Genomic DNA, 23,729 nt, shown 5'->3' with positions numbered 1-23,729 from the left:
ACGGCTCGGAAAGTGTCCCTTCGGGTTGACAACAATCGTAAATGTAACCCGATGACTTGCCAAGTTTAATGTTGATGAGGAGCTCAGTCAAAAACACCGGTCCCAATGCTGGTGCTTCAGTGGTGTACGATCCAATGCGATCCAATGTGGGCTGTGGTGTATTTTCTCCATAGTCACTTACTCGTGTTGAAGATGGCACAGGTATTCAGTGTTTGACAACGCTTTTACCAGCAACACCTAATATAATTTGTACCCACCGAGAGAAATCAAAAGACAGAGTCGAGGAGATCGGAAGAGTGCATTTGGCGATTACCAGCATATCGGAATTCTCTCATCTAATCTGGCTAGCGATTGCGGTAGATGTTGAGCACAGCGTTACCACACGTGATCTGGTGCGGATGCATGACCGAGCGCCTTCAGCTAGATGAGTCCACTAAAACATATGGTCAGCATCCAATGTCGAAAACTTACAGAGCTACTTATTTTAGGGATTTATTTACCGCTACAGTGTCAAGATTGGATTGTACAACTAGCTACCTCACATGTGCCACTATTATGTGCCTCTGATTTACTCGATTGTTCGCGAATGAAATCTCTCCAACCCAACTAGTTTAGCTGATTTTTACTACGCATCAATTGTCAGCACAATTAAATCGCTGCTATTGTTTGTGGTTACCTCATTCTTCCCTCCTGAAGTCTTCTGATTCGTCACAATGATCAATTAGACAATATTTATAATGGCAGCTGTTAGCCCCACCAAATCAATCGCCTTAAAGGAAACACACATGGACAAAACTATGTTAAGACTTCAGGACCTAATTACTAAGAAACTACTTAACTTTATTCAGCTTATTAGAAGCATATTCTTTATTGGACATATAATCCTGCAAGTGGCAAAAATAGTTTGTACGTTGCGATGGCCCAAACATGTCAGCTAAAAGCCTTGCTTCAGGTTACTGCGGCTAAAATGGATATTGAAGATGAACTTCTTGAGCACTACCTGAATCGGGTTGTGAATGTAGTATGTTCGTCTGACTTGTCAAAAGGTTTGTAGTTGGCTTTTCCAAGTTTGAATATATATATATATATATATATATATATATGACTTAAAAATGTATGCACGTACCGCTTATGGTAGATTACTAATAGGATTAAGTCTCAGATTTTCATCATCGCCCTGATTTTATTGGGCGTTTAAGCACGTAATTTTTAACCTCCAGTATTTATGTTTCCTTTTGGTGTGTATATTATTAGCCACATAGTCTCTTTCAGGATGTCTTGCTTGATCCTAGTCGCTTACTTGGCTCTAGACCTTCAGACAGTTCATTGAAAGGCCACATCATTATACCTTCTTCCCAAGACTTGTGACATGTTTACATACAGGCCTTGACCTTGACGATAAATAGCTGATTTTCGGGCTAATTTTTACTACATTACATGTTATGTTCTACTAATGTACACCAAATTATCCTGTTGTGTGTGATTTCGATCGATTTTAGTGTGTCTCTTCAGTAGAATATGTCAGTCTGTTCGATTCCTGAACCCCAAAAGCTTGTCAGCACATTTCTGTCCTATGTCTGGTGTTGCCATATTTCATGCAGTTATTTATGGGATCAAATGTATAAAAGACAAAAGAATATATGCTTTGTGTTAAACGGTTTCATTTAATCTTTAATGTGACTACGACATAATCTGGAGTGGTAGACGTTAACGAGTTACAATCATTAGTAATATGACGGTACCCAATCTCACTATCTTGGAGAAATTTTAGGGTTTTCCCCAAAGTTGAAATAGATATGGTAGTTTTCCCCAAATTTCGGCGAAAAACCTCAAAGTATTATAAAATTCTGTGGAAATATTGAGAGAAACTCAAAGTTTCCCCAAACATTCCGGGGATTTTCCCTGATTTGGGGAAAATTTTGGGGTTTTTGTGCCTTTTCCCCGAAATAGAGAGGTTGCGAATAGTCACTCGACGGACGACTAGTACCGTGTTTTTGATAATTCTGAAGTGTCTCTAAATCCTGTTCTGTTAAACTAATACTAAGTTCGCATTAAGTACAAAATATCCATAATCCAACTGTGACTCGATCACTTCTAGTCCGTTTTTATGGAGGTAGCAGGTTTAGTGCAACTGTAGTCCCTACATATTTTAGCCTTAGGGTTCAGTAGAATGCCTCCAGCTGACCACTATCTTCTGTAGAGACTGATACTATGCAATAATGTAGTTTTAAACAGACAAATAAGCGGTAAATAGTTCGAATGGCTTAGTATCTAGACGACACTCGATACATCGCTTAAGCTTTCAGCGGCTATCGCGCTTCAGTATTCAGTCCTTTCAAATGTTGACTAGCTTCTGCCTGTAAAGTCAGTGTGTGTCTAGATCAATAAAAACTCAGTGTCATCATTGGGTGTGGATTTTTGCCTTATTTATTTATTTATTTGAACACATAAATATTGGTACAAGAGGGCACCAAATATATATGCGCCACACAAAACAATGAAAACGGGAAGGGAGAAGAAAAAAGAACAGTAACGACCAGGTTAGTGTAAGGTAGTGTAATAATAATAATAATAATGGGGGAAACGGAAAGGTACAACCAGAAGAAATCTTTCAGTTAGGAAGAAACAACCACTTTTTACGAAGAAAGTAAAAGAAGGTTACAGCAGGATCGCCACTGACTTCTATTCTGAGCCATATCTGATAACGTCTCTAGCCACTGTGTAGCACCATCTCTCGGACCCCAACCAGGGAGTCGTAAAGGACCAACAGAAGCCAACCCTTGGCAGCTTTCTTTCATACCCCGACACTATGTTATACACTGACCACCTCTCCGCTTTCTCCAACCAGTCCCAGCGTCAGCGAATAACGCACGACGCGGAATTCTGTGGGACGACATTCGTAGAACATGTCCTAGCCACCAAAGTCGATGTTTCAAGATGGTGACACCAATTGGATTATCATCTCTGCACCCGAACACACGATGCCGAACCTCTGCATTACTAACATGGTGTTGCCACTGGATGTCAGCAATCCTTCGGAGACAGCGATGATCAAACACAGAGAGTCGTCTAACATCCTCAACTCGGAGAGCAAAACTGCTCTCACCGATGCGTTGTAGATCCGACCTTTTACAGCCAGAGTAACATCACGAAGGCGCCAAAGGTGGCTCAGATTGGCATAAGCCGCTCTGGCTTTCACTATACGTGCATTGATATCATCACTCACGCCAACACCAGCACTTATGCAGCTACCTAGATACACGAACTTCTCGACTACTTCTATCTGCTCACCATCCAGGGTGAGTACATGATTAGAATCCTGCCAGTCTTGTAGAAGTACTTTGCACTTCGAAGGTGCAAAGCACATACCGTACCTACGGACATTGATTGCCAACTGATTAAGTGTGGATTGCATGACTTGGACATTGTCGCACAGTAAGACAACATTATTCGCATAATCAAGGTCGAGAAGTCTTTCTCCAGGCAGCAGATCCACACCACTATTACTTACATTCATCAGAGCTGTTTACAGAATGTCATCGATGGCAATGTTGAAGGGGAATGGTGAGATTGGGCAACCCTGTCTAACCCTACTGCTCGAATGGAACAATGGAGAGAGGTGGTTGTATGCCCTCACTCTACCTGAGGTGTTTGTATGTAGGGCCTTTAGGATGTTAATAAACTTCTCAGGCACACCCTTCTTCAATAGACAATCCCAGAGAACAGTCCTATCCAACGAATTGAAGGCAGCCCTGATGTCAAGAAACATAACGATTGTTGGCCTTTGATAAGTATGGTGGTGTTCTAACATTTGTTGGAGGGTGAAGATATGATCAATACATCCTCGACCAGAACGAAACCCAGCCTGCTCCTCGCGAGTCAATGTTTCTCGGGTTTTGAACAACCTACGAAGTATGACGGAAGCCAATAGCGTGGACGCAATCGGAAGTAGACTTATCTCCCGATAGTTGTTACAGGAACGACGTGAACCTTTTTTAAAGATAGGGACAACTATCGACTCATTTCATGACGGTACACTCTCTAGCTCCCAGACCTTTGTAAACGTCGTCAGTTCCTTAGCCAGAAAGTCACCACCATCTTTAAAAAGAGCCGGAGGTAAGTCATCTGGGCCAGGTGATTTGTAACGTTTCAAGAGTTGGAGTTCCTTGCGGACTTCCTCCTCATTTGGTGGATCAGTCGTCACCGGCCATGGAGGGCAGGACAGTCTGACCGATGTTGCCGGAGCAGCAGGCCAGTTGAACTGCCCATCGTCCAAGACGTCGATGGATGTTAGTGATTGGCATCCCATCATCCCCGCAGATTGTTTCACTCACACCAGACTTCTTGCTGCCAGTGGCTCGGATGAGCTGGAAGAGCTTCCGGTAATTACCAGATGCAGCTGCTGCTTCCAGCTCATTAGCACGCTCCGACCACCAGGCTTCTCGGTCCTTACGCAAGCTTTGCCCGATTTCATTACGTAACCGTCGTCGTTTGTGGTCAAATTCGTTACCCAGAGTAGACCGATAGGCTTGGATGAGTTGTAAGGAGCCTGAAGAAACCCAGCGCTTATAAGCGGGACGTTTCGCAAAGCCGCAAGTGGCTTACTCGCCATTTTCATGACGTCATGAAGTTGCAACCAATGCTCATCTATACTTTTCGGTGGGATGGTAGCTTACTAGCAACAGAAGTTGCAACCAACTTGCTGACATCAATCCTTTGGAGGCGGTCACTTTGTTGGCCACTGATAAGTAAGGTAAGATTGGCGCAGACCAGGGCATGATCAGAGTCTAGATAGGTACTCCAAAAGGAGTGGCAGTCTTGTACACAACCGCGCCAGCGGTAGCTGATCGCGATGTGATCAATTTGAGTCCAGGCCTGAGATGCAGAGGGAGGACACCAGATGGCACATCGGCAATGACTGTACCGGAAGTTAGTGCTAGCCAGAAACAGGTTGTGGTCTGTGCATGATTGCAGTAGACGGTTCCCGTTATCTGTCCTGCGACCAACAAGTCCCCATCGGCCATCTAAACGACTCTCTTCTATGCCTAGACACCCGGCCTGAGCATTCAAGTCTCCGGCTAGTACTACAATTTCTGGAGAAGAACAGTTAACTGGTGGTAGAATTCATCCTTGATTGCATCCGGGCTGCAATCTGTCGAGGCATAGGCGGAGATGATGGAAAGACACCATTTCCCACGCCGACTTCTCACTTTGATGGAACTTTCTAATCTAACAGCACATAACCGACTGTTAGTGGGTTCCAGTCGATTAGTGCTGCCTCAACTCTAGCGCTTAGTGCAACACCAACGCCAGCAAGATCAGACGAAGATACTACAGGGCCCCTGGATAGACACGCAAAACGAGCTTTTTGAAGCGGCAGATGGAGAGTAAATTTGTAGCACTTCACCAGAGTCTTGAATACGGGTCTCGGATAGACAACAAACATCGATATTAAAACTTTCCAAAGACATAGCCAGCCCTATTTGTCCGATCTGCATAAGTGTGCAAACGTTGGAGGCAGCCAGTTTGAATGGTGCATGTGGTTTCAGGACGACTGCTTCAGTATTCGTATTTGGTGGTAGCATAGAATTTTCAACCAGGCGGTGACTCAAGAACGTTTAGAGAGAACCGAGTTTCCACCATAGGGGAGCTGCTGTATAAGTCGAAAAATAAGGATACATAAAGTGGGAATAAAAGAGAGTGAATAAATTACGTAGTAAGTAATAACAATAATTTGAATTGTTTGACTGTAAATCGAAGCGAGAATAGTTTTCAGTGAATATCATCATTTTCATCATAATTGTGTGTGGGCTGTGATACTGACCGGGTGCCCAAACCGAAGCAGGTGGTTTTCTTAGGGGCCACGCCCCGAGCCTTTGACCTAAAGGTCTGGCCCACAAGGCAGTAGAGCATCGTGAGGAGATGCAGTCCCATGGTAGCCGGTGACCAACGATTGGTTCATACGCCATTTGTTCCCTCAGGATACTGGAGCCCATGTGCACCATTCGTTTGGGATCCGGTTAAAGCGCCGAACATTCGCTTTTCGTGAACAACACCCCCGCCACGAGAAGGCAGTGAGTAGGACTTTCCTGGCAGGGGCTGTATGCGCGTGGCCGTGTGAGAGCATTTCGAGAGGGAGGGTGGGCCTACCCCTCTCGGCCATACCAGGGCATTTGGGGGCGGATTTGTGCCTTACTGACCAGTATATATCTTAATGCACTCGCATACAATGTCTAATGGTTGCCGACTGCTTAACTAGTTTACTAGAACTTCTCGTGAACCTCCTTGCTACCCTCTACTTTTTGTACCACTTTATTTCTTGGTATCATCGGAATATAAAGATATCGATGATAACTAAGGTTGCTTATGCATCTTAATATTAACCGACTTTCCTCTAGTCTATGTAAGCTCACTACATCCTCTATCCAATTTAGTCCGAAATTTTCGTACTGCACTTTTCATATGTTGATGTATATATACCACATCTCAATTTCCATTTTCCTATCATTTCGTATGTCGAGTGTTTTCTGTCTTGTAATGTGTATTCTCCAGTTCATCATTATAATTTCTCTCCTTTAGCACTCACAGAAGAATTCATATTATCTGTAAAATGCTTAATTAACATTTGTTCAGCTGTTCAAGGAACACGTCTTTTATCAACTGTGCTGTCAACTAAAGAAAAACGTGAAGAGTTCACTCGGATCCTTACTACCCTCTCTTTGGATAATTCTAGAAGTCATGCTGATTTAGCGTCTCTAATTATTGACTTGATTTCAAATTTGACTAGAGATCCTGTTTGGTTGGGTCATTTCGGTGAACATTTTGATAACAAACATATTAGATCGATCCTCAGCTCAGGTTCTTCTATCCAGAAGTTTCTCCCAGTAAGTTAATTTTACTAACTGAGTTTGGTTATTGAAGATAGTACTTAACCTAAGTAGGTTAACATCAGTACGCCACTCCATATGCTCATCAGAACTATTACGAAAGCTGATCGGTTTATTTTCAAATGTGCTTTCCGTCCCTATCAAAATTCTAATAGCTGGCATAATAAAAAACTGCTCATTTGAAGATGGTAATCCGTAATATTTTAACTTATTTTCAAATATGGCTTTCCAGAGCTTCATAGTGAGCTTTTCAACAAGGGCGTTGGTTTGCTCGATGCAGTTTTAGTTCCACTTTGTGGTCCAGAAGATTGTATTGACAAAGAAGACCGTGCTATATTGCCTAAATCTGTGCAGACTATAACTGGGAGCTCCCAGTTTTCTCGTTTGTTTTCCACTGAGTTGTATCTTACTATTTGCCAAACATTTTTGCAGGTAATCTTTTTTACTTACTCTTTAAGTGTCAATTTAGTTCTGCTCCACCAGTCACGGACGAACATTTCTTCGGTCCAATGGAGTTTATTTTATTTTGCGTGAGTTACACAATTATATAGCAAAAGCCGAAGAACAAACACAATGTCCTAAAACTGATGAAGCAGTTACAAACAAGGAATTATTATTTTGCATCGAACAAGTAGTAGATCAACTCATTTGTGAGGAAAATGAACGTGATGAGCGCTGTGCAAAATCCAGTCTTAGAGAAATAAATATTGACGCAGAAACTAAAGAGAAACTTGATAGAGTGAAAAAAGACTATTTGGAATGCAAGTAATGTCTGATATCTTTAGTGTATTTCATCTTGGCTTTGTAAATGCTCAGTACTCCAGTTGCTGTTTCTACTCTTTAATTTTTCTACACCCCAATCAATTCTAATTAACACTTACGACGATGAATTTCAGTTGTTTAACGTTAAACCTGTGTAACAACCTTCGTTGATAGCAATCATCCTTTCTTATCACTAAGTGAAATATTAAACCTTATCTGCGAACGCCTTGTAGACACTGCTCTGTAAAAAACATCGAATTCTAACGTTCTTTATAATCTGAATATATTCGACAGTGTTTTCAATTGTGAGCTAATTTTCCGTCAGTAGGTTTTAAAGAGATCCAACGTATGCAATAAAATAAATGGGAAAGTAACGGGAAACTTGATAATCTATACAGCTTAAGCGCAAACTCAATTGAGATAGTTTTTTTTTCAGTTTCATTCCAGACTTTGCTCAGTTTCAAGGTGTATCATTCTGTTTTAAAGCGTACATAAATGTATTTATTTTAGCAGACATCTGGAACTATGGTAGAAATATAAAGGCCAACTATAAACATTGATTATTCAGTACAGTTTCAGAATGATCATTCAAATGGTAGTATTCAATTTGTAAGTTCTTCCATTATCCCCTCTTTATTACTCTTTGCTTGATATTATACAAGTTGAAGAAAAATCTAATCTTCCAGTCGAGATTAAATCTATAAGTTATAATTATTCCAAAAATAGTTATCTCTGCTCATGTCCATATTTAGTCCTGTCACAGCTAATGTTAAAAGCTGAAAGTAAGAATCACAGTCGTGTTAGTTTTGTGTTGAAACAGATACAGACTTGGTAATTGGGCAAAAACAACACTACGGTTCACTTTCACCTTATTCGTTCTAGCTATGCATCAGCAGATAAGTCCCACAGGGAATATTCTAAGAGTAATGTGGGTGCACAGTTTGTGTCATAAATAATGGTCAACTCTTTGCAAAGATACAATGTATCGCTTACAGTAAAAATGAACAAATGCTGAGTAAATAATACCATCAATAACCGACTTGAGAAAAAATTCAGTAATAAGTTCACAGTATGAAGCGTTTTGAGGTTCATATAAACTGTTGGATACTAAAGAATTGGGTTACTATTCCTTTTATTGAACCAGGTTATTACTCAGAAAAACATGGGAACAGTGAGCGTATCATCTGAATTCGAATTCGGAATTGATTTATGTGCTCAAGTGGTTTATGTTTGTCTCTCTAACGTCTAGCGTCCGTTACCTTTCGGAGTGTTCGTTGTTAATTTTGTCTATTCAGCAGATTCCCAAAACATTTAAGCACTCCCTTCTAATTAGTTGGAGGTACTGGAAACATTTTCAAAAGAAATTTAAACATTTGGATGGTTTCGAAATAAATTGCATTGTCATATTAGCAGGAACAGTGGAGGAATAAGAAAGCCTACGCATAACTACCGTATAGTCAACAAATAAAGGATTGTATAATGTAAACTTCAGCTAGATTTACAAAGTGAACTAAAATAAGTTAGGAGCTAGATTTTTTAGTCAAGCTATCGTTGCTTATTAGTGCTCTAAGCAGAAAAATTAGCTTCACAATAGATTCGTTTGACTATATACTTAGTCGATTTATGGGATTCGAAATAACGGTATAGAAAATTATCAAATAGTTAATACACTAAGATAGAATATTTTGAGAAGCTGAACAAATGTATCGGTGTTCCAATACAATATTCGAAGGGACTACTTCGATGCTTTCCCGACGTATAATTTAAATTTTAGAAATCAGTTCTATAGACAAACTGATGGCTTTGCAAAGGGGTCACCACTCGGCCCGTTTCTAGTTGACTGTTTCATTGCTAATCTCAAAAACATTATACTTAGACCGGTAGTTGATAGCTTCGTTCTATAAAAGACGACATTTTCATTACTTGTGATATAAACATCAATGTTAATGACATCCCGGACTCGTTCAATAACTGTTATCAATCAACTAAGTTCACGGTAGAATGAGTGCCATATTCATATTCCCACCTCTTAGATGCTCCGGTAAAAAGGAGACCTGGCGGTTCTCTACAGAGATCAATACATAGAAAGCCAACATCAAATGGTCAGTACACGAATTATCAAAGTTGGGTCCTACTGAAGCAAAAAGAGAAACCCGATCCATTCTCTCAGCTCGAGGGCTAGACGCATCTGTACAGAAAATACAATCGATGCCGAACTTGACTACGGTAGGCACTAACTAGCAACAGATATACATCTAAATTTATTGGGAAAAATCTTAAGCCAAAACAACGTGGTGTCCACAGCACCAAAGATTTCGTTAACATTCAGTTTGAAATAGATACTGTGGCAGAAATTCTGAGAAACAGGCTTGCAAGATCTCTGAGGAAAACATCCTATTCGACTGAACTCTGCATTATCTTTCCTAGTCGGTCTATGGTCCGATGTTATGTGAAGGACAAGCTCCCACTTTGGTCCAAATTAATGTGCATTTATCAGTTTACTTGTTCTTGTGGAGCAGGCTATATTGGTCGCACAAAGCGAGCCCTTTCGAAACGCATCTCCGAACATCATCACCCTACCTGGCTTTGCAAAGGATTACAGAAGTCAGTCAAAAGCTCGATCTTGGAGCATCTAGTCTATCCTGGTCGCTCCGCTTCTCCAGAATTATACATGGAAAAGTTGGCTCGATATAAATGCAGATGGACAACTTGTGTACGGCAGATTCTAATGTTAATTAACCAGTTTAAGCCTAACCTTTTCCTACAAAAACAATATGTTCAGTCCCCCACCCTTAACCTCCCTTTCTATCTTCTATGATCTGTCGTATTTCTCTTTATTTCATTGTTCCTACTCCTTTCCAATTATTTTCAGAACTAATTAGTAACTACTACAACCTTTTGATTATTCTGTTCTTAATAACTATCAGGTGGGCAATCATTTCACTTTTTCACCAGCCGATTATTACAACCTCTCTTCAATATCTGATTTCCAAGTCTTAACATACCACTCCAAGTTTCTTAATTAATTAGCACCTTTCTACCTTACCATAGAACACTATTTTAGCAAATAAAGATGTATCCTTTTTTCCAAATCAGTAGTGTGTCAAATATTTGATTAATCACAACTAGGTTACTTGTCCCTCCATGTTTGTTAAGTGTCTTTTTTGTGCCAATGAAGGAACACAGCAGGCAATGGATTTTAAATTCAATTAATTATAGTCAGTTATACACCCGTTTCCATATAAACCTTACCAAGCTTTCCAATACGGTTTAAATGTTTATCTGATGGTGAATTAGTTCGTCGTTGTAATTTAAGTCTTTGAAAATGTACTCAACTTATGACCTGCTATTGCACATGGCAATTTTGTACAAGAATCAGAAATACTAATAGCTCTTCTCATGGAAACAGACTGAAGATCTCAATTGTACGTATATCACACTAGACAAGTGGTTGATCATCGTCACATTCTTACATTTTAGCCAAATGCAATCGATATCATCTCAACAAAAAGAAACAGACGTTCAGTACCCCCCTTCTAAACGTATTTTACCATTAAATATACTCTTTCAGAAGTCTCTTGGATCCTAAATGCATCTTATGTTTTAAGTTTAGTCTATAACTCAGATTGTGATTGGTAAAACAGGGAATCAGGATTTTTCGTCTTGGATAATTTAGTTCGACCTAAGATACCCAGCGGCCGTTCTATGGTACTGAGAAAGAAACTAACCTTGAAGTCGGTCCGATTTAAGGACATATGCATTTCATATTCATTTTGATCTATCTAGTTGCATTAAGAGTATGACTAAACCGATCCATCTGAAAACCACCCGTCTATGTTGACTTAACATTAGAACTTCTTCTTAGCTATTAAACCGCAATATTCGACAGTATTAAGGCACCTGGATTTTATTTAGTGGTGTATTTATTGCTCTGGTCTTTAGGTGGTCATATTTGGTTGCGTTGTTTTGTGAGAATGATGTTAAATAAACTAGTACTGTGAATCTGGTCCCGATAAATCATCAAATTGTCTTATCCTTGTATACACCATATTAGTGGTTTTATGTGGTGCATTTGGAAATATGGTAGCCGAGTCAATATGAACCAACTTGTGTATGATCAATTAGAAGTATGCAAACAGTTAGAATCCAAATAGGCATACTATACTCGTTGTTCACTCTCACTCCTGCACAATGTCTCACCACTAACATGGTTACATTCCACCGGTTACGTAACATTAAAGTTTACTTAAATACATTGTGTAGTCAGTCGTTGCTGTTTGCCGTTTTGAAGATCTACGTCATATATAAAAACTCGACTGAAACTGGAAATGATGACCCGGATGACCCAGAAGTATATTGCTCAATGTCTTTAGTTCGACTACGTGCAGGGACAGAACGACCGTCTAGTGCACTTTGATCTTTAGTGGATCTTGAACATATCCCATGACTAAGAGTATACACAGATATTAAAAAGCACACTATACTGTACAGACCACGGATACGATTAAATTCATCGTTTTCAATGCGTTTGGTATGGATCCACAGCTATCACATTTTTTTCAATCTAATTGTGGATGGATAAGTCGAGTAGATAACTTAGCGGTTACGGTAACCAAGATTTGAGCTCAGTTCCATCTATGTAACTACAATAACCCTTGGGAAATGTGGTTCAAATTCTCTGCCATGAAATTAAGAATTACTGACTGCCATTTCCAGTTAGCAGTTGTACAAAATCACAAACATTTACTACTTAAATGTAAGTATAAGTTTTTGAAGATATGCAACAACTTCATAAACAGTAAATACAAACGGAATAACACATTACCAAATAAAAATCAGTAAGAATAATTAATAAGTTCGAAATTCAAAACACTGTAAATGTCCATAATTAGTATCACCTAAGTCACAAATTTTGCATTTGTGTGTAAATACATATATGGGTTGAAAATGATCTGTCGAAAGAAACATTACCAGTTCATTTGTATGAATGTATGTCACTTAATGGACGCACAGCACACACAAGGCAAAACTTAATCATATGTATTTATTTTATGTTATATAAAGGAAATGCAAGTGAAACAGTAACAAATAGAAAAAGAAAACTAATTAATGGCTAACCCCATTTTGTGTATTTGACAATTTGATTTTATACTGGTTTAAAATTTGATCCAATTGTTGATTATTTCCAGAGAAGAATGCTGATGTTGCATTCTGTAAAAGCACTAGTTGGTGTTGCATAACACGCAACTAATAACAAGCGAAGTGTAAATATGAAAATGAAACAAGTAGAGATTGAAAATATCGAATCAATATCATTAATGTTGGTGGTAGATAAATTACATAGAAAATGACTGATGACACCCATTTAAAAATGGAGACTGCTTAAATCAGTTATCGTTTACTAATTAGCTTGCAGGTTTGACACTTTACCTTCGTTTCAGTTTGAACAGGTAGACTGTATCATAACCCTTCGTATTGAGAAGCGTGGTTCACAGCCGGGTCACACAAAAGTTTACAAAATGCATAGTTTAATATGTTTTGCGCAACACTGTATTGCGTGCATGAAATAATTAAAATATTAGTCTACAACTAACCTGTGAAATTTCTCAGGAGAATTATGGGACTTTGACACCGAATACCTTACCATCATCACAAAGAAATATAGTGAATCACTCAGAACAGACGCTTAAGTATTATAGATGTTATGGTTTTCATTAAAAAGGATTACTGTCTGTTTGTTTCATAGGCTTATGCTTCCAAATTAGTTAACAAAAGTGTTCCTTGAAAACTCTTAGCGGATCAGTGACTTTGCCAGTCCTCCCAAGTAGGCAAAGGTTAAGTGTCTATTGAGAGATATAGACATACCTAATGTTTTAAAAACAGAATGGATTATGGTGTTTTCAATGAGTTCCGTCCTCTGATATATTTCATCGTACGAAAACTACTAAAATATTAATAGCTAAATTACTCAAACGTAAAATAATGACAGCGGGACGCTATACATTCCAGTTAGTCTCTTAATAATAGGGTGATTATCTTAGAAATAAATTGATGTTGAAGCACGTAATCTCTTCAAGTGTTGAGATTCAGTTGGTTCCTTAAAAGATTGGATGCGTCATAGTCGAAGTCCTATTGTGCATCAGTTGTCCAATTTATCTAATCGCCATAGGTTTAATGTCGTATTAGTAACGTACTGACACACCTCGCACCTTTCGAAAAAACCGTAACAGTTTACAAGACTTGATTACTTCCAAAGTTCTACACTAATAGGGATTACTGTCGAATGGAAACTATGCGTGCATAGTTTTGCTGTTAAATGTACAGTTTTAGATTTATAAACTCACCCTGTTTTCTTGTAAAAATTCCAATTTACATAGAACAGCTTTTCTCAATTGGGAATACCGTTCACAAGCTGCATCTAATCGTGATTGTAAATTATGGTTATCGTGAATCAAGTCAGTGGCAAATGAGTTGCCTGAGATTGTAATCGTAGTGGGTGTGACAGTATCAGAATTATTATTAACATTAGGTTTTTTACTTTTTGTTTGGTTCATTTCGTTACGATAAGCATCATATTGTATACGAGCCGACTGCATACTAGAAACAGTAGTCCATGTATCTTCAAATGTATGACTAACCAGTGTGTTCAAAGAATTAACAAAATGGTTTAATGATGCTACAGGGATTGAAACAAAATAAATATCATAAATGAATAAAAAGATTAGTGAATTTAATAAGATAGAGAGGAACTTAATAAGTAAATCACACTAAATACCGCGAGTGGATAGTATACTTTGAAAGGATGATGAGAAGACGACGCTGATTTGAAAAAATGTGATATATCTGTACAATACATTTTTAGGATTAACTCGGTTTTATTGCATTCTTTTAATTTATAAAAGGGATTGACTGTCGTAAAGATAGCGAATTTCTCACAAGTGACAGATGGATACGTGAAATTAGAAAAGTTGGAATAATTGTATAATGATATGTTCAATAAACATCTGACATAAATTTATTATTGCATTGATTAACAAGAAAACGCACTACGGTAGCTAATCGTAGTGTCTTTTGATATCAGTTTACTTAGAAGTTACTTGTGCCAATAATTTCATTTTACTGCGTAAACGTGATCTGGCTAAATTTCAAATCCATTGAGACAGTCAGATAAATATTGATTACTACACTACATTTCTTCAGAATGACACTGACTTATCAATTACAATCGACTGAAGCAATTCGGATATTATAACGAAAACTATTTTGATTATACGGTAAACAGGTTAGAAATGAAAGCAGAAGCCACTATTATATGCGTGCTTAATTATGTTATAATAAATTAATCAACTTAGTGTAATGTTAAGGAAGTCCTCCTAACATCATAAGGCTTGCACTAATTCACAGAGTGGGTTTGCAGAGATTCAGCAAGTACACATTCATGGTATAAAACAGAACTCTACAAACGATTAATGAAATGCAAACATAGTAACATTTATCTGGTTATGCACTTCGTTTTATGTATAAATAAAGGTCGTAGGTCAGATAATTGTTAGAAAAAGCGGAGAGGTGGTCAGTGCATGACATGGTGTCGTGGTATGAGAGAAAGCTGTGCAGGACTGGCTTCTGTTGGTCCTTTACGACCCCTCGGTTGAGGTCCCAGAGATAGAGCAACCTTGTTGCTTAAGACGTTATTGGACGTCCTGCTGTAACATTCTTTTACTATCTTCATATAAGAATAACTTCCTTCACTGAAAGAATCCTTTTTGTTCGTATTTTTTTAATGAAACGCTCCTTCCACTACTTTTTCCACGCTCATATTAAAATTATTCACTTCTTTCTCGTTTATAATAATCACCTTCCTTTTTCTTTCTCTTCAGAGTCTCATTGCTATTGTGTGGCGCACATATATTTTGATGCCTTTTTGTACCAGTGTTTTTGGTGGAGTTTTGTTCACTGAGCTGGATGGTGTGATCGTGGAGCTTTCGTCGTTCTTCTGAACAACATCATCAGCACAAACCAGATAGAAGTGAAGTGTCCGAATTTCTCCACATATGACTCACAGCTTGTCCTGTAAACCTCGATCTTGATTGGCTACCTGAAGTTTGTGCTGATGATGTTCAGAAGAACGATGAAAACTCCACGACCAAACCATCCAGCTCAGAGGACAAAACTCCATCAAAATCATCCACATGAACTACAAATCTTTGTACCAGTATTTGTGTTTAAATAAATAGATAAAAAAGAAATTTGTCACATAGGAGTATAGAGTCAGACAAAGTTAAGAAACGATTAGACTAAAGTATAGTAACTTCAAGAGCTTACTATTAGATAATCCGAAGATCTTTTCTGTAGCTTTGATGCTAGAATTAAAGAACTTTCAAACAACAATAGTTAAATAGTAACAAACTTAACACTGCAACATTGATTTATGATGAACAATAATCTAGTTATCATAAACTTCACCAAAAAGAAATCTATTCAACCCCTTTAACTAATTTTAGGGACATTTTATCAGTTTAAACTATAGTCATTTAATAGCGCGAATTAAACATTCATACTTGAAAATTGTCTTTTCCAACTATAAGAAAATAAAAACCTGCATTTCTTCTGAAAATCTCTTAGAAAACTGGTCTAGTTGGTACCCAAGAAGTAAATGCCTTCCATACTAATGGAAAGATATGACCATTAAGATAAGTTGGTTTATTGTACCACTGGCTTGATTGGTGCTAGTTACTTAAATAAAACAGAAGTGTTCCATTAGTTTCTTATGAGCCATTAAGATACTATGTCTTTTGGTGTACTAGTAATAACCAGTTTGATTTTTATGATCCTCAATAATCAAGACAATATATAAAAAATAATAGTAACAAGTGTATCTCGTTTACCAAGTGGATATTTATATAGTCAGCTTTGAACCACACTTGTAATGGCTGGCGTAAAATTGCTCTGCTAGAAAGTCGAGTACACGAACCAATTATTCACTGCCTAATTCAAGTCATAGAATGAAATAATGTGATCAATCCTCCCTCCCAAAAGCGCCTTACCTTTAGATTGGATTTTAACTTATTAATCCAAATGTAATAGGCATATCGTGAGACCTAAAATTTTTGGGTTTGACATCTGTAGAGATCGTGCAAAGACATTAAAGTGTCCTATACCAGGGAAAATCAGCTGTTTTTTATCTGAAGTAAGCTCATTAGAAAAATCTCAAAGAAAAATTAAATGAAACGTGGAATCAAGCCAAAAAGTATACATAATCCATACCCAATAATTTTTCTCCATTTGATATAACAATACGTTGGGTTTCTGTATTATAGGTGAATTCACTGTTTAAATCAGGCTGCTGTACAATTAAAGTAGTCATATGACTCGTAAATGCACGTTGATGATGAATAGTTTCACGAAAACTATTAGCTAACTTTTCAGCGAGGTTATGCAATATTCTATACTGTTGATGCATATTTCTATATCGAAACAAAGATAAAAGAAAAGAATACTACACACTAATAATTACTGGTTAGAAAGCTCGGATAAACGTCAGCCAGAAGTTTAATATTCGTACAGAGAATGTTGAGAGCATTTTAACTGAAAAACGGAATTTCACCTTCCCTCATAAGAATAGATTTTAATAATTTAATGATTCTTAAATATGATGTTCAATAACAAGCAAGAAAACCCGTCGAAAACCATATATGTAATAATTATCAATACTAATAGAAAACTAGTGATGGTAGGTTATGTATGTCCCTTGCATATATTGAAGTACACTGATTAAGTAGATCTTACGCATTACATGTTTATAAAACTTCTAGCAAACAAAACCTAAAATGAAAGAATTTTTCATCTTAACCTATAGTGAAACAATCCTAATTTTACTTGAAAGATTTTACTCAACTAAAGACCCTACTACAGCAATGGCGTAGTCAGTTCATAATACTATTCATATTGGCTCCGAAGACTATTTAAAATAGTTTTTTGTTCGGATATTACTGAAACCTGCAATTTAGGTAAGTATTTTGGATATCGAAAACAAGCCATATTTCCATAATGGTCAGTCATATGCAACGTATAATCTGAGACATATATACCCCCCCCCAAGTTCCAACACCATATCAACATAGAAAGATGAAAGAACAGGTCAGTAGTTTCGGCAAAATTGTTAGTTGTTGAATATGTTGGTAAGTTGATATTGTGTATGTGTGGGAGGATAAGACAAAAATATTCTCTAAGCACCTCTTATTGGCCCAACTATCTCATCGATGTCACAAGACAACATTATAAAAGTAATAGTGACAATCCCCTCAGAAACTCACTTATACTTTACGTAAACAACTTTGACTTCTGCTAGACAATATTTTTTAAGCACCTGAACACTGTTCTGTTAGACGTCATTTTAATAAAGCCAGATTAAAGGAGGTACATGTGATTTCACTTATGAAATCATTTAAGTATGATATAGTTTCTATACGGTAAAGATTTTACACTTTATTTCCTATCAAAGTCAGAAATGACGTGCACCAGCTGAAAAAAAGTCAGTAAAACAAGTTAATACATGATTCGTCCTTTGTTAAAAGTAACTAAGTTTTATTTTAAACACACGTTAGCCTAAATGCTTTCATATTCAATATAGTATGTTCAAAAGCGGTCAGAAGTAATATATTTATCTGATGAGCCTGAATGAATTTGTAAGACTGGTTCCTACCTTGAATTCTAAAATTTTACCTTCAGAATAGACTATGTTCTCATAAAACGTATGTTTACGCTAAGACTTTTATCATTGGCATTTCCAGTCAATGAATTACAGATTCAAAACATCTCACGCAAAACGCTAATACCTTTGTTCAGACTACATTCACAACAGCGTTTGGTTTTATTGTTAAGAGTAAAATCGTTTCAAATACATTTTAACAGGAACAATGTTAGTTCAACAATGATTAATAATTTGAAAACAGGAAGTTAGATCTTTCGAAAGCACGTGAGGAAGTAGTACTCAAGTCAGTCAGTCGGTCAGCTACATATATGCAACGCCCCAAGTTTCCATACCTCATTAACACAACAAGATGGACACCAAATTCATAGAAGCAGTTACTTCAACGGTATTAGAAGCAAAAACAATTTCATATAAGGATATGATACAAGGAGAAAGAAAGGTATAAAGTAATTTTGATCTCACGGTTAAAACGAAGACAAAGTGTGTATACACCTGCTCCGTTGTGACTAATTATGAGCCATGTAATGTGGTGTCTCATTTTAAAAATTTAAACCATAAAACACAATAAAAACAATATGACCTAAAAAGTTGCTCTCATTATTTTATATTCATTCTTTCAGCAGTTTGAGTGAATATCCTTTATAAATAGAAATAAGCACTGCGGGAAAGTGTCGCATTGTAATTTGGTGTCGTTTAGTTAATAGGGCTGCTAGAATTTACTTTAAAAAATATGTATGGAAATTAAAAATTTTAATTCATTAATGTGGTATGCTTGTTTGTAAATTAAATAACTGAATATCACCCGCTAAACACTTTTGCAAACTAACCTAAACATTGAAATTCGATCCTCTAATTCTTGATCACATGTTACACTTGCTGTTCCAAGTTTTTCTTCAATCATTTGTTTTGTGCATTTGAATGTTGTTACACTCCAATGTTTAAAATTTTCCAAACGGTTCTGCAGGTTAAGACTATCATATGATTCCATAGGTCCTGCCTCATTAATAGGTTTATCTAGAAAACAAGTTAGAAATCAAGCAATATAACCAAACCTCACCTCTTGATAGTGATGAAACAGTGTTAACTATGCTGTTACTAGAAGTAAGGCTCTGTGAATGTTCTATAGAGTTTCTGAAGACATTGGAGTTTGGTTCATGATGAATAGATGGTGGATTAGACGGTGCGGTAGTATAGGCACTAGCGCTAGCTCTCATTTACTTACATGAATTTCTATGAACTAAAGCTGAAAACACATTGCAAAATAATGCAAACATAAGAAACTAGAATGTATCAGGACATTTAGTCAAAAATGTCTCATTTATCAAACACAGGCTCGTGTGCTTTCCTTTGGAATACACTGTATGGATTCATTGTACTATTCAGCTATTTAAGCAGTACACGGAACAAGGATCAAGCGTGAAATTTACTGGCTGAATGAGAAGTACCTTGACTTACTGGGTGCTATAAGAAAAGGAAAACCGTAAAACCAAGCGATAGAAATACCATGGGAAATATCTCTATCTAACTACACTTACCCCTAGTTCGACTAACCTAACCAAAGAATGTAACAGCATGGTTGAAAACAGTGACAGCACATATTCGTTTATCAATATGAATTTTGCAAACTAGATTGGTTACATGATTTCCAGATGGTACACTGTAATGACACGAAGTACACATTGCACCAGTACATTGATGGACAATCAAATACGCACTATTAAACAGGAATATGATTAGAAAAACAGTAAGAGTCGTTGATGGACATGCTGGTTCATGTGTATATTTTTAAGCTCGTGTAAACGCATATGTGCATACACGCACTGACTGATACAAACATGTATGTATAAGTTCAAGTAGGAGCAAATATACAGCTTCCATTGAGCGATATATTAAAGGAAAGTGAGTTTAGTGTTTGGATGCCAAGTCATATTTATTTGTGTCCATCACTACACCTACGCAAAATGTTCATCAGACTAAATTAATGTCATCAAAATAACGTGAATGTTTAAAAAATCACTTAGTGAAAAGCGTGCATATGAAACGAGCTCAAGTTTTTTTCAATATCGGTCAGAACCCGTATGGGTTCTGGGATATCCCAGAACGTTATATATACACCAACGAATATTCTGTGGTAGGTGCTGGCAAAAAAGCCTAAAGGTCAAATCTTTCAGTGTTTTTTATGAGGTGTTTTTAAAAAGAAATTGTGCGGAACGTTAAAACCATCCCTAGCAATATATATCTATAAATATATCCCATGAATATGTGGACTTTAACGGCTACCGACTTGCTTGATAACCCATAAAAGTGTTGATCGAACGGTCAAATAAGTACGAATGCAGGAGAGTGAATAAAATTATCTCAAAGAAAAATGCTCGTTGTATATGAATAAAATACAACAAGGGAAAAAAGGCAGGCTCCTTCAAATTTGCCCGCCGTTTCGTTTGAACGACCTTGAACGGCCTGACTAGAGGCGGTCATTCCGTATTTCGATTGCCGTGGGTGTTTTGTCTCGTCTGAACATTGGGCTTTTCCATATTCAAGTCATCTTTTGATGTTTGAAAAAGCACAAAACAACTGCTAAGAGCATTGATTCAGCATTCTCTGTTTTGTAGTGTGCACGTTAGCTCTGTTGTTGGTTCGTAACTTGATCTGTTATCCCAACTGCTGTAGTAACCGTCAACACTTTTTTATAATTTGTTGATAAGGTATAGGAAACAACGTGAGAAAGATGAGATAACGTTAAAGGTTATAGATACGCAGAGTTTTTGTGAGTCGCTGTTAATCAAAGAAGTTAAGCTTAACTGTCAACTCAACGTTAAGTCCTAAATATTTGTTGTACTTTTTTCAGTTAGTTTTTTTCAAGGAATAGCTTTTTGCATAAATAATGCGTGTTGTCTGTAGGGCTTCATGATCAAGTGAAATTTCAGCGGACTTAAGCGAGGCGTTTCAACGTATGATGTCGAACAAGCGATTCGGAAGTTGGGTTGTATTTGATAGTTCGCTATAGGATTTCCATAAAATATGGAAGAATAATTCTGTGCTATCTCAGATTACCCATACGCACTATGCTCACACAGAAAGTAAATTGTTGGAGGATATGAGATATAAATACTTGTTTGTAGTGTTTTATTGCACGTTCGGTCGTAAACCTAAGTCAGCAGGTTTAACAGTGAATAAAAAACCGTGAGGACTTTAACTAATCTGTGACATTTAAGGTCTAAGTTTTTAAAATGCCAATCTATGTTTCGTATAATATTGAAAGGTCAAGAATACGTCATAAAATCTTACAACATGTCTCACAACCATCCTTGTAGTAGTTCATGGATGGTTTGTGGTCCGTGGAGTAGAAGATTATCATGGAAAGAAAAATAAAACTTGAAGCCAGTAATATTGCACTCTCAGTCAATAGATGAAGTTATAGAAGGTAGTTAGGAGAGAACTGCAAAACAGGTTACCTCTGCTGATGTCAAAGTTATGAAAGCTAAACTCTTCACTGGTGAGCACAAACATAACGAAAATTGATGTGTGATGGAAAAAAGGCTGTTAAATAACGACACAAAAAATCCACGACAATATGTAACATGTGCGCGAAAACCCCTGGCTTGCCCCAGTGCCCGTGCCATAAAACACGAAAAGAAACGCAAAAACTGATTTGCGCAGCTCGTGGGTGGGTGAGCCAGTGTTAATCCTGACAGATTGCCTTCCAGTGAAGATCCAGTTTCTCCTTGAAAATATTCACTGATGTGGCTGATACCACATGTTCGGATAAGGCGTCTCAGTCATTAACTACTCGATACGAAAAACGGAACCCTACCTTTAGTTTATAAGATCGCGGTTTGTGAACCTTCTTGCTATGACCTCCGAGATTATAAGTGCTGGAGGGAGCGAAAAGATAACACACATAAACACCCGAATCACAATCAAAAACGCAAAATGCCGGGATAAGGTTACTTTACGTACTACGATACGACAAGAGGAAAGGTTTAGGCGTTTTATGCGCTCATCGTAAGATAGTTTAGAGAGACACTTCATTAATTTCATTCCCACACGCCCAGATGGTTCAAATTATTTTGGATGGAATATAAGAAGCATTGTTCAACGGGCCTCCGTATGTAGTGGAGGGGGATCACTGAGGCTCCAGGCAGGAATCTGGGTATATTATCAATAAAACGAGAAAAAGAAAAAGAAACTGGTAAACCATAGTAAGATGCCATCCTCTTGAAGGAATCCCAGAAAGTCGCTTATTCTAGCTCAGTCTGCAGCGAATTACAGCATTTTGGTTCGCTTAGAAAGTAGGTGTGTTTACAGTTTGTTTTGCTGTGTTATGTCTTCAGATTCTAGGTATTAACCCATTGTTTGTGTTGGGACTAAGCGTAAATAGGTGTTTAAGAGGATGTCCAGAGGTATTAATAATGCCTAAGTCATTTGAATGTCACTTCTAAGACACCTGTACTCTAATTGGTAAACGTCCAGTGATTGGAAGTACACTTCATAAGACTTAAATTTGAGTCCTGGAACTGATTTGGTGGCTCGCCGTTCGATGCGCTACAGAATGTCCTTATTTTTTTAAAGTGATATGAACGCCAAACGTTGCTTAACACTTTGTAGTAGAACAGACAGAGGTATAATAAATTAGATTAAATTCATATTATCTCTTGTTAGAGTGAAATTAAGTCAGAGGCTTCATATAAGAGAGTGCAGTAATAAAGAACAATGAGTTGTGATGTTTAACATGTTGGAGTAAGCTCACATGAAGGAAGGGTAGTTAAGGTTAGTACAAGGAAAGCGGTTTATTGGGAGTATGCATAAAACTGTTGAAAAATATACGAAATGTTCTTTCGCCGGATTGGCCGAAAATGCACTTCAACGTTTCCAGTGCAATGCTTACTCGGAAGAAATTTCTGTTGTATTTAGCGTAAGACTTCAGATCAAACGCTGCCAACACTCCTAGGTGCTTTTAAAGTTCCGACACCTCTAGAGAAGAATTGCCTATGTTGTAGCTGCGGTCTGCAAGATGTCTCAGAGGGACTACTCTGCACTTTGAAGTGTTAAAAATAAGTTCGTTGTCATCTACCCGACATTAAAGTTGAGTCAGATCCCCCGAAATGTCAGTCTATACTCTTGATTGCATACTTCTCTCCAAATTTTCGCATCGACAGCTGCAAGTAATAAATCTGACAATATCTGCCGTGGAAGATCATTTATATGGATAAAAAATATGAGGTTCTAGTAACGAACCGTGCGGACCCCACTAAGACATTCCATCGTTTAAGAGAAAGTATAGTTAACACTTACCTTAAAATGTCTATTTTTAGATATGAAGTGAGCCAATCAATTGAAGGTGGTTTGATACATAGTCGTATTAGCTT

At 37.5% G+C, this 23,729-nt stretch overlaps 2 protein-coding genes across 3 annotated transcripts; one reads left to right on the top strand and one right to left on the bottom strand.

The window, feature by feature from the left end:
• The first annotated feature begins 865 nt into the window (after window positions 1-865).
• Window positions 866-11,295, top strand: MS3_00008720 (uncharacterized protein). Its single transcript, XM_051217064.1, has 5 exons — window positions 866-1,046; window positions 6,580-6,884; window positions 6,922-7,075; window positions 7,120-7,319; window positions 7,357-11,295. The coding sequence occupies exons 1-5, from the start codon at window positions 968-970 to the stop codon at window positions 7,654-7,656; spliced, it is 1,038 nt and encodes a 345-aa protein (XP_051073872.1). The 5' UTR covers window positions 866-967; the 3' UTR covers window positions 7,657-11,295.
• A 651-nt stretch (window positions 11,296-11,946) lies between these two features.
• ARFIP1_1 (Arfaptin-1) lies at window positions 11,947-20,927 on the bottom strand. Of its 2 annotated transcripts, XM_051217053.1 has the most exons (6): window positions 20,649-20,927; window positions 19,418-19,603; window positions 19,188-19,374; window positions 16,914-17,113; window positions 13,994-14,325; window positions 11,947-12,896 (listed from the first exon to the last, which is right to left on the bottom strand). In XM_051217053.1, the coding sequence occupies exons 2-6, from the start codon at window positions 19,572-19,574 to the stop codon at window positions 12,756-12,758; spliced, it is 1,017 nt and encodes a 338-aa protein (XP_051073871.1). In that variant the 5' UTR covers window positions 19,575-19,603; window positions 20,649-20,927; the 3' UTR covers window positions 11,947-12,755. The 2 variants fall into 2 exon arrangements, with proteins under 2 accessions (XP_051073871.1, XP_051073870.1); XM_051217052.1 differs by having other exon boundaries at window positions 13,994-17,113; window positions 19,418-20,927.
• Between the last annotated feature and the right edge of the window lie 2,802 nt (window positions 20,928-23,729).

This window comes from Schistosoma haematobium, chromosome 1 (assembly GCF_000699445.3).
Source record: "Schistosoma haematobium chromosome 1, whole genome shotgun sequence".
NCBI lineage: Eukaryota > Metazoa > Platyhelminthes > Trematoda > Strigeidida > Schistosomatidae > Schistosoma > Schistosoma haematobium.
Note: the sequence above shows the minus strand (reverse complement) of the source record. Positions and strands in the feature narration are given on the sequence as shown.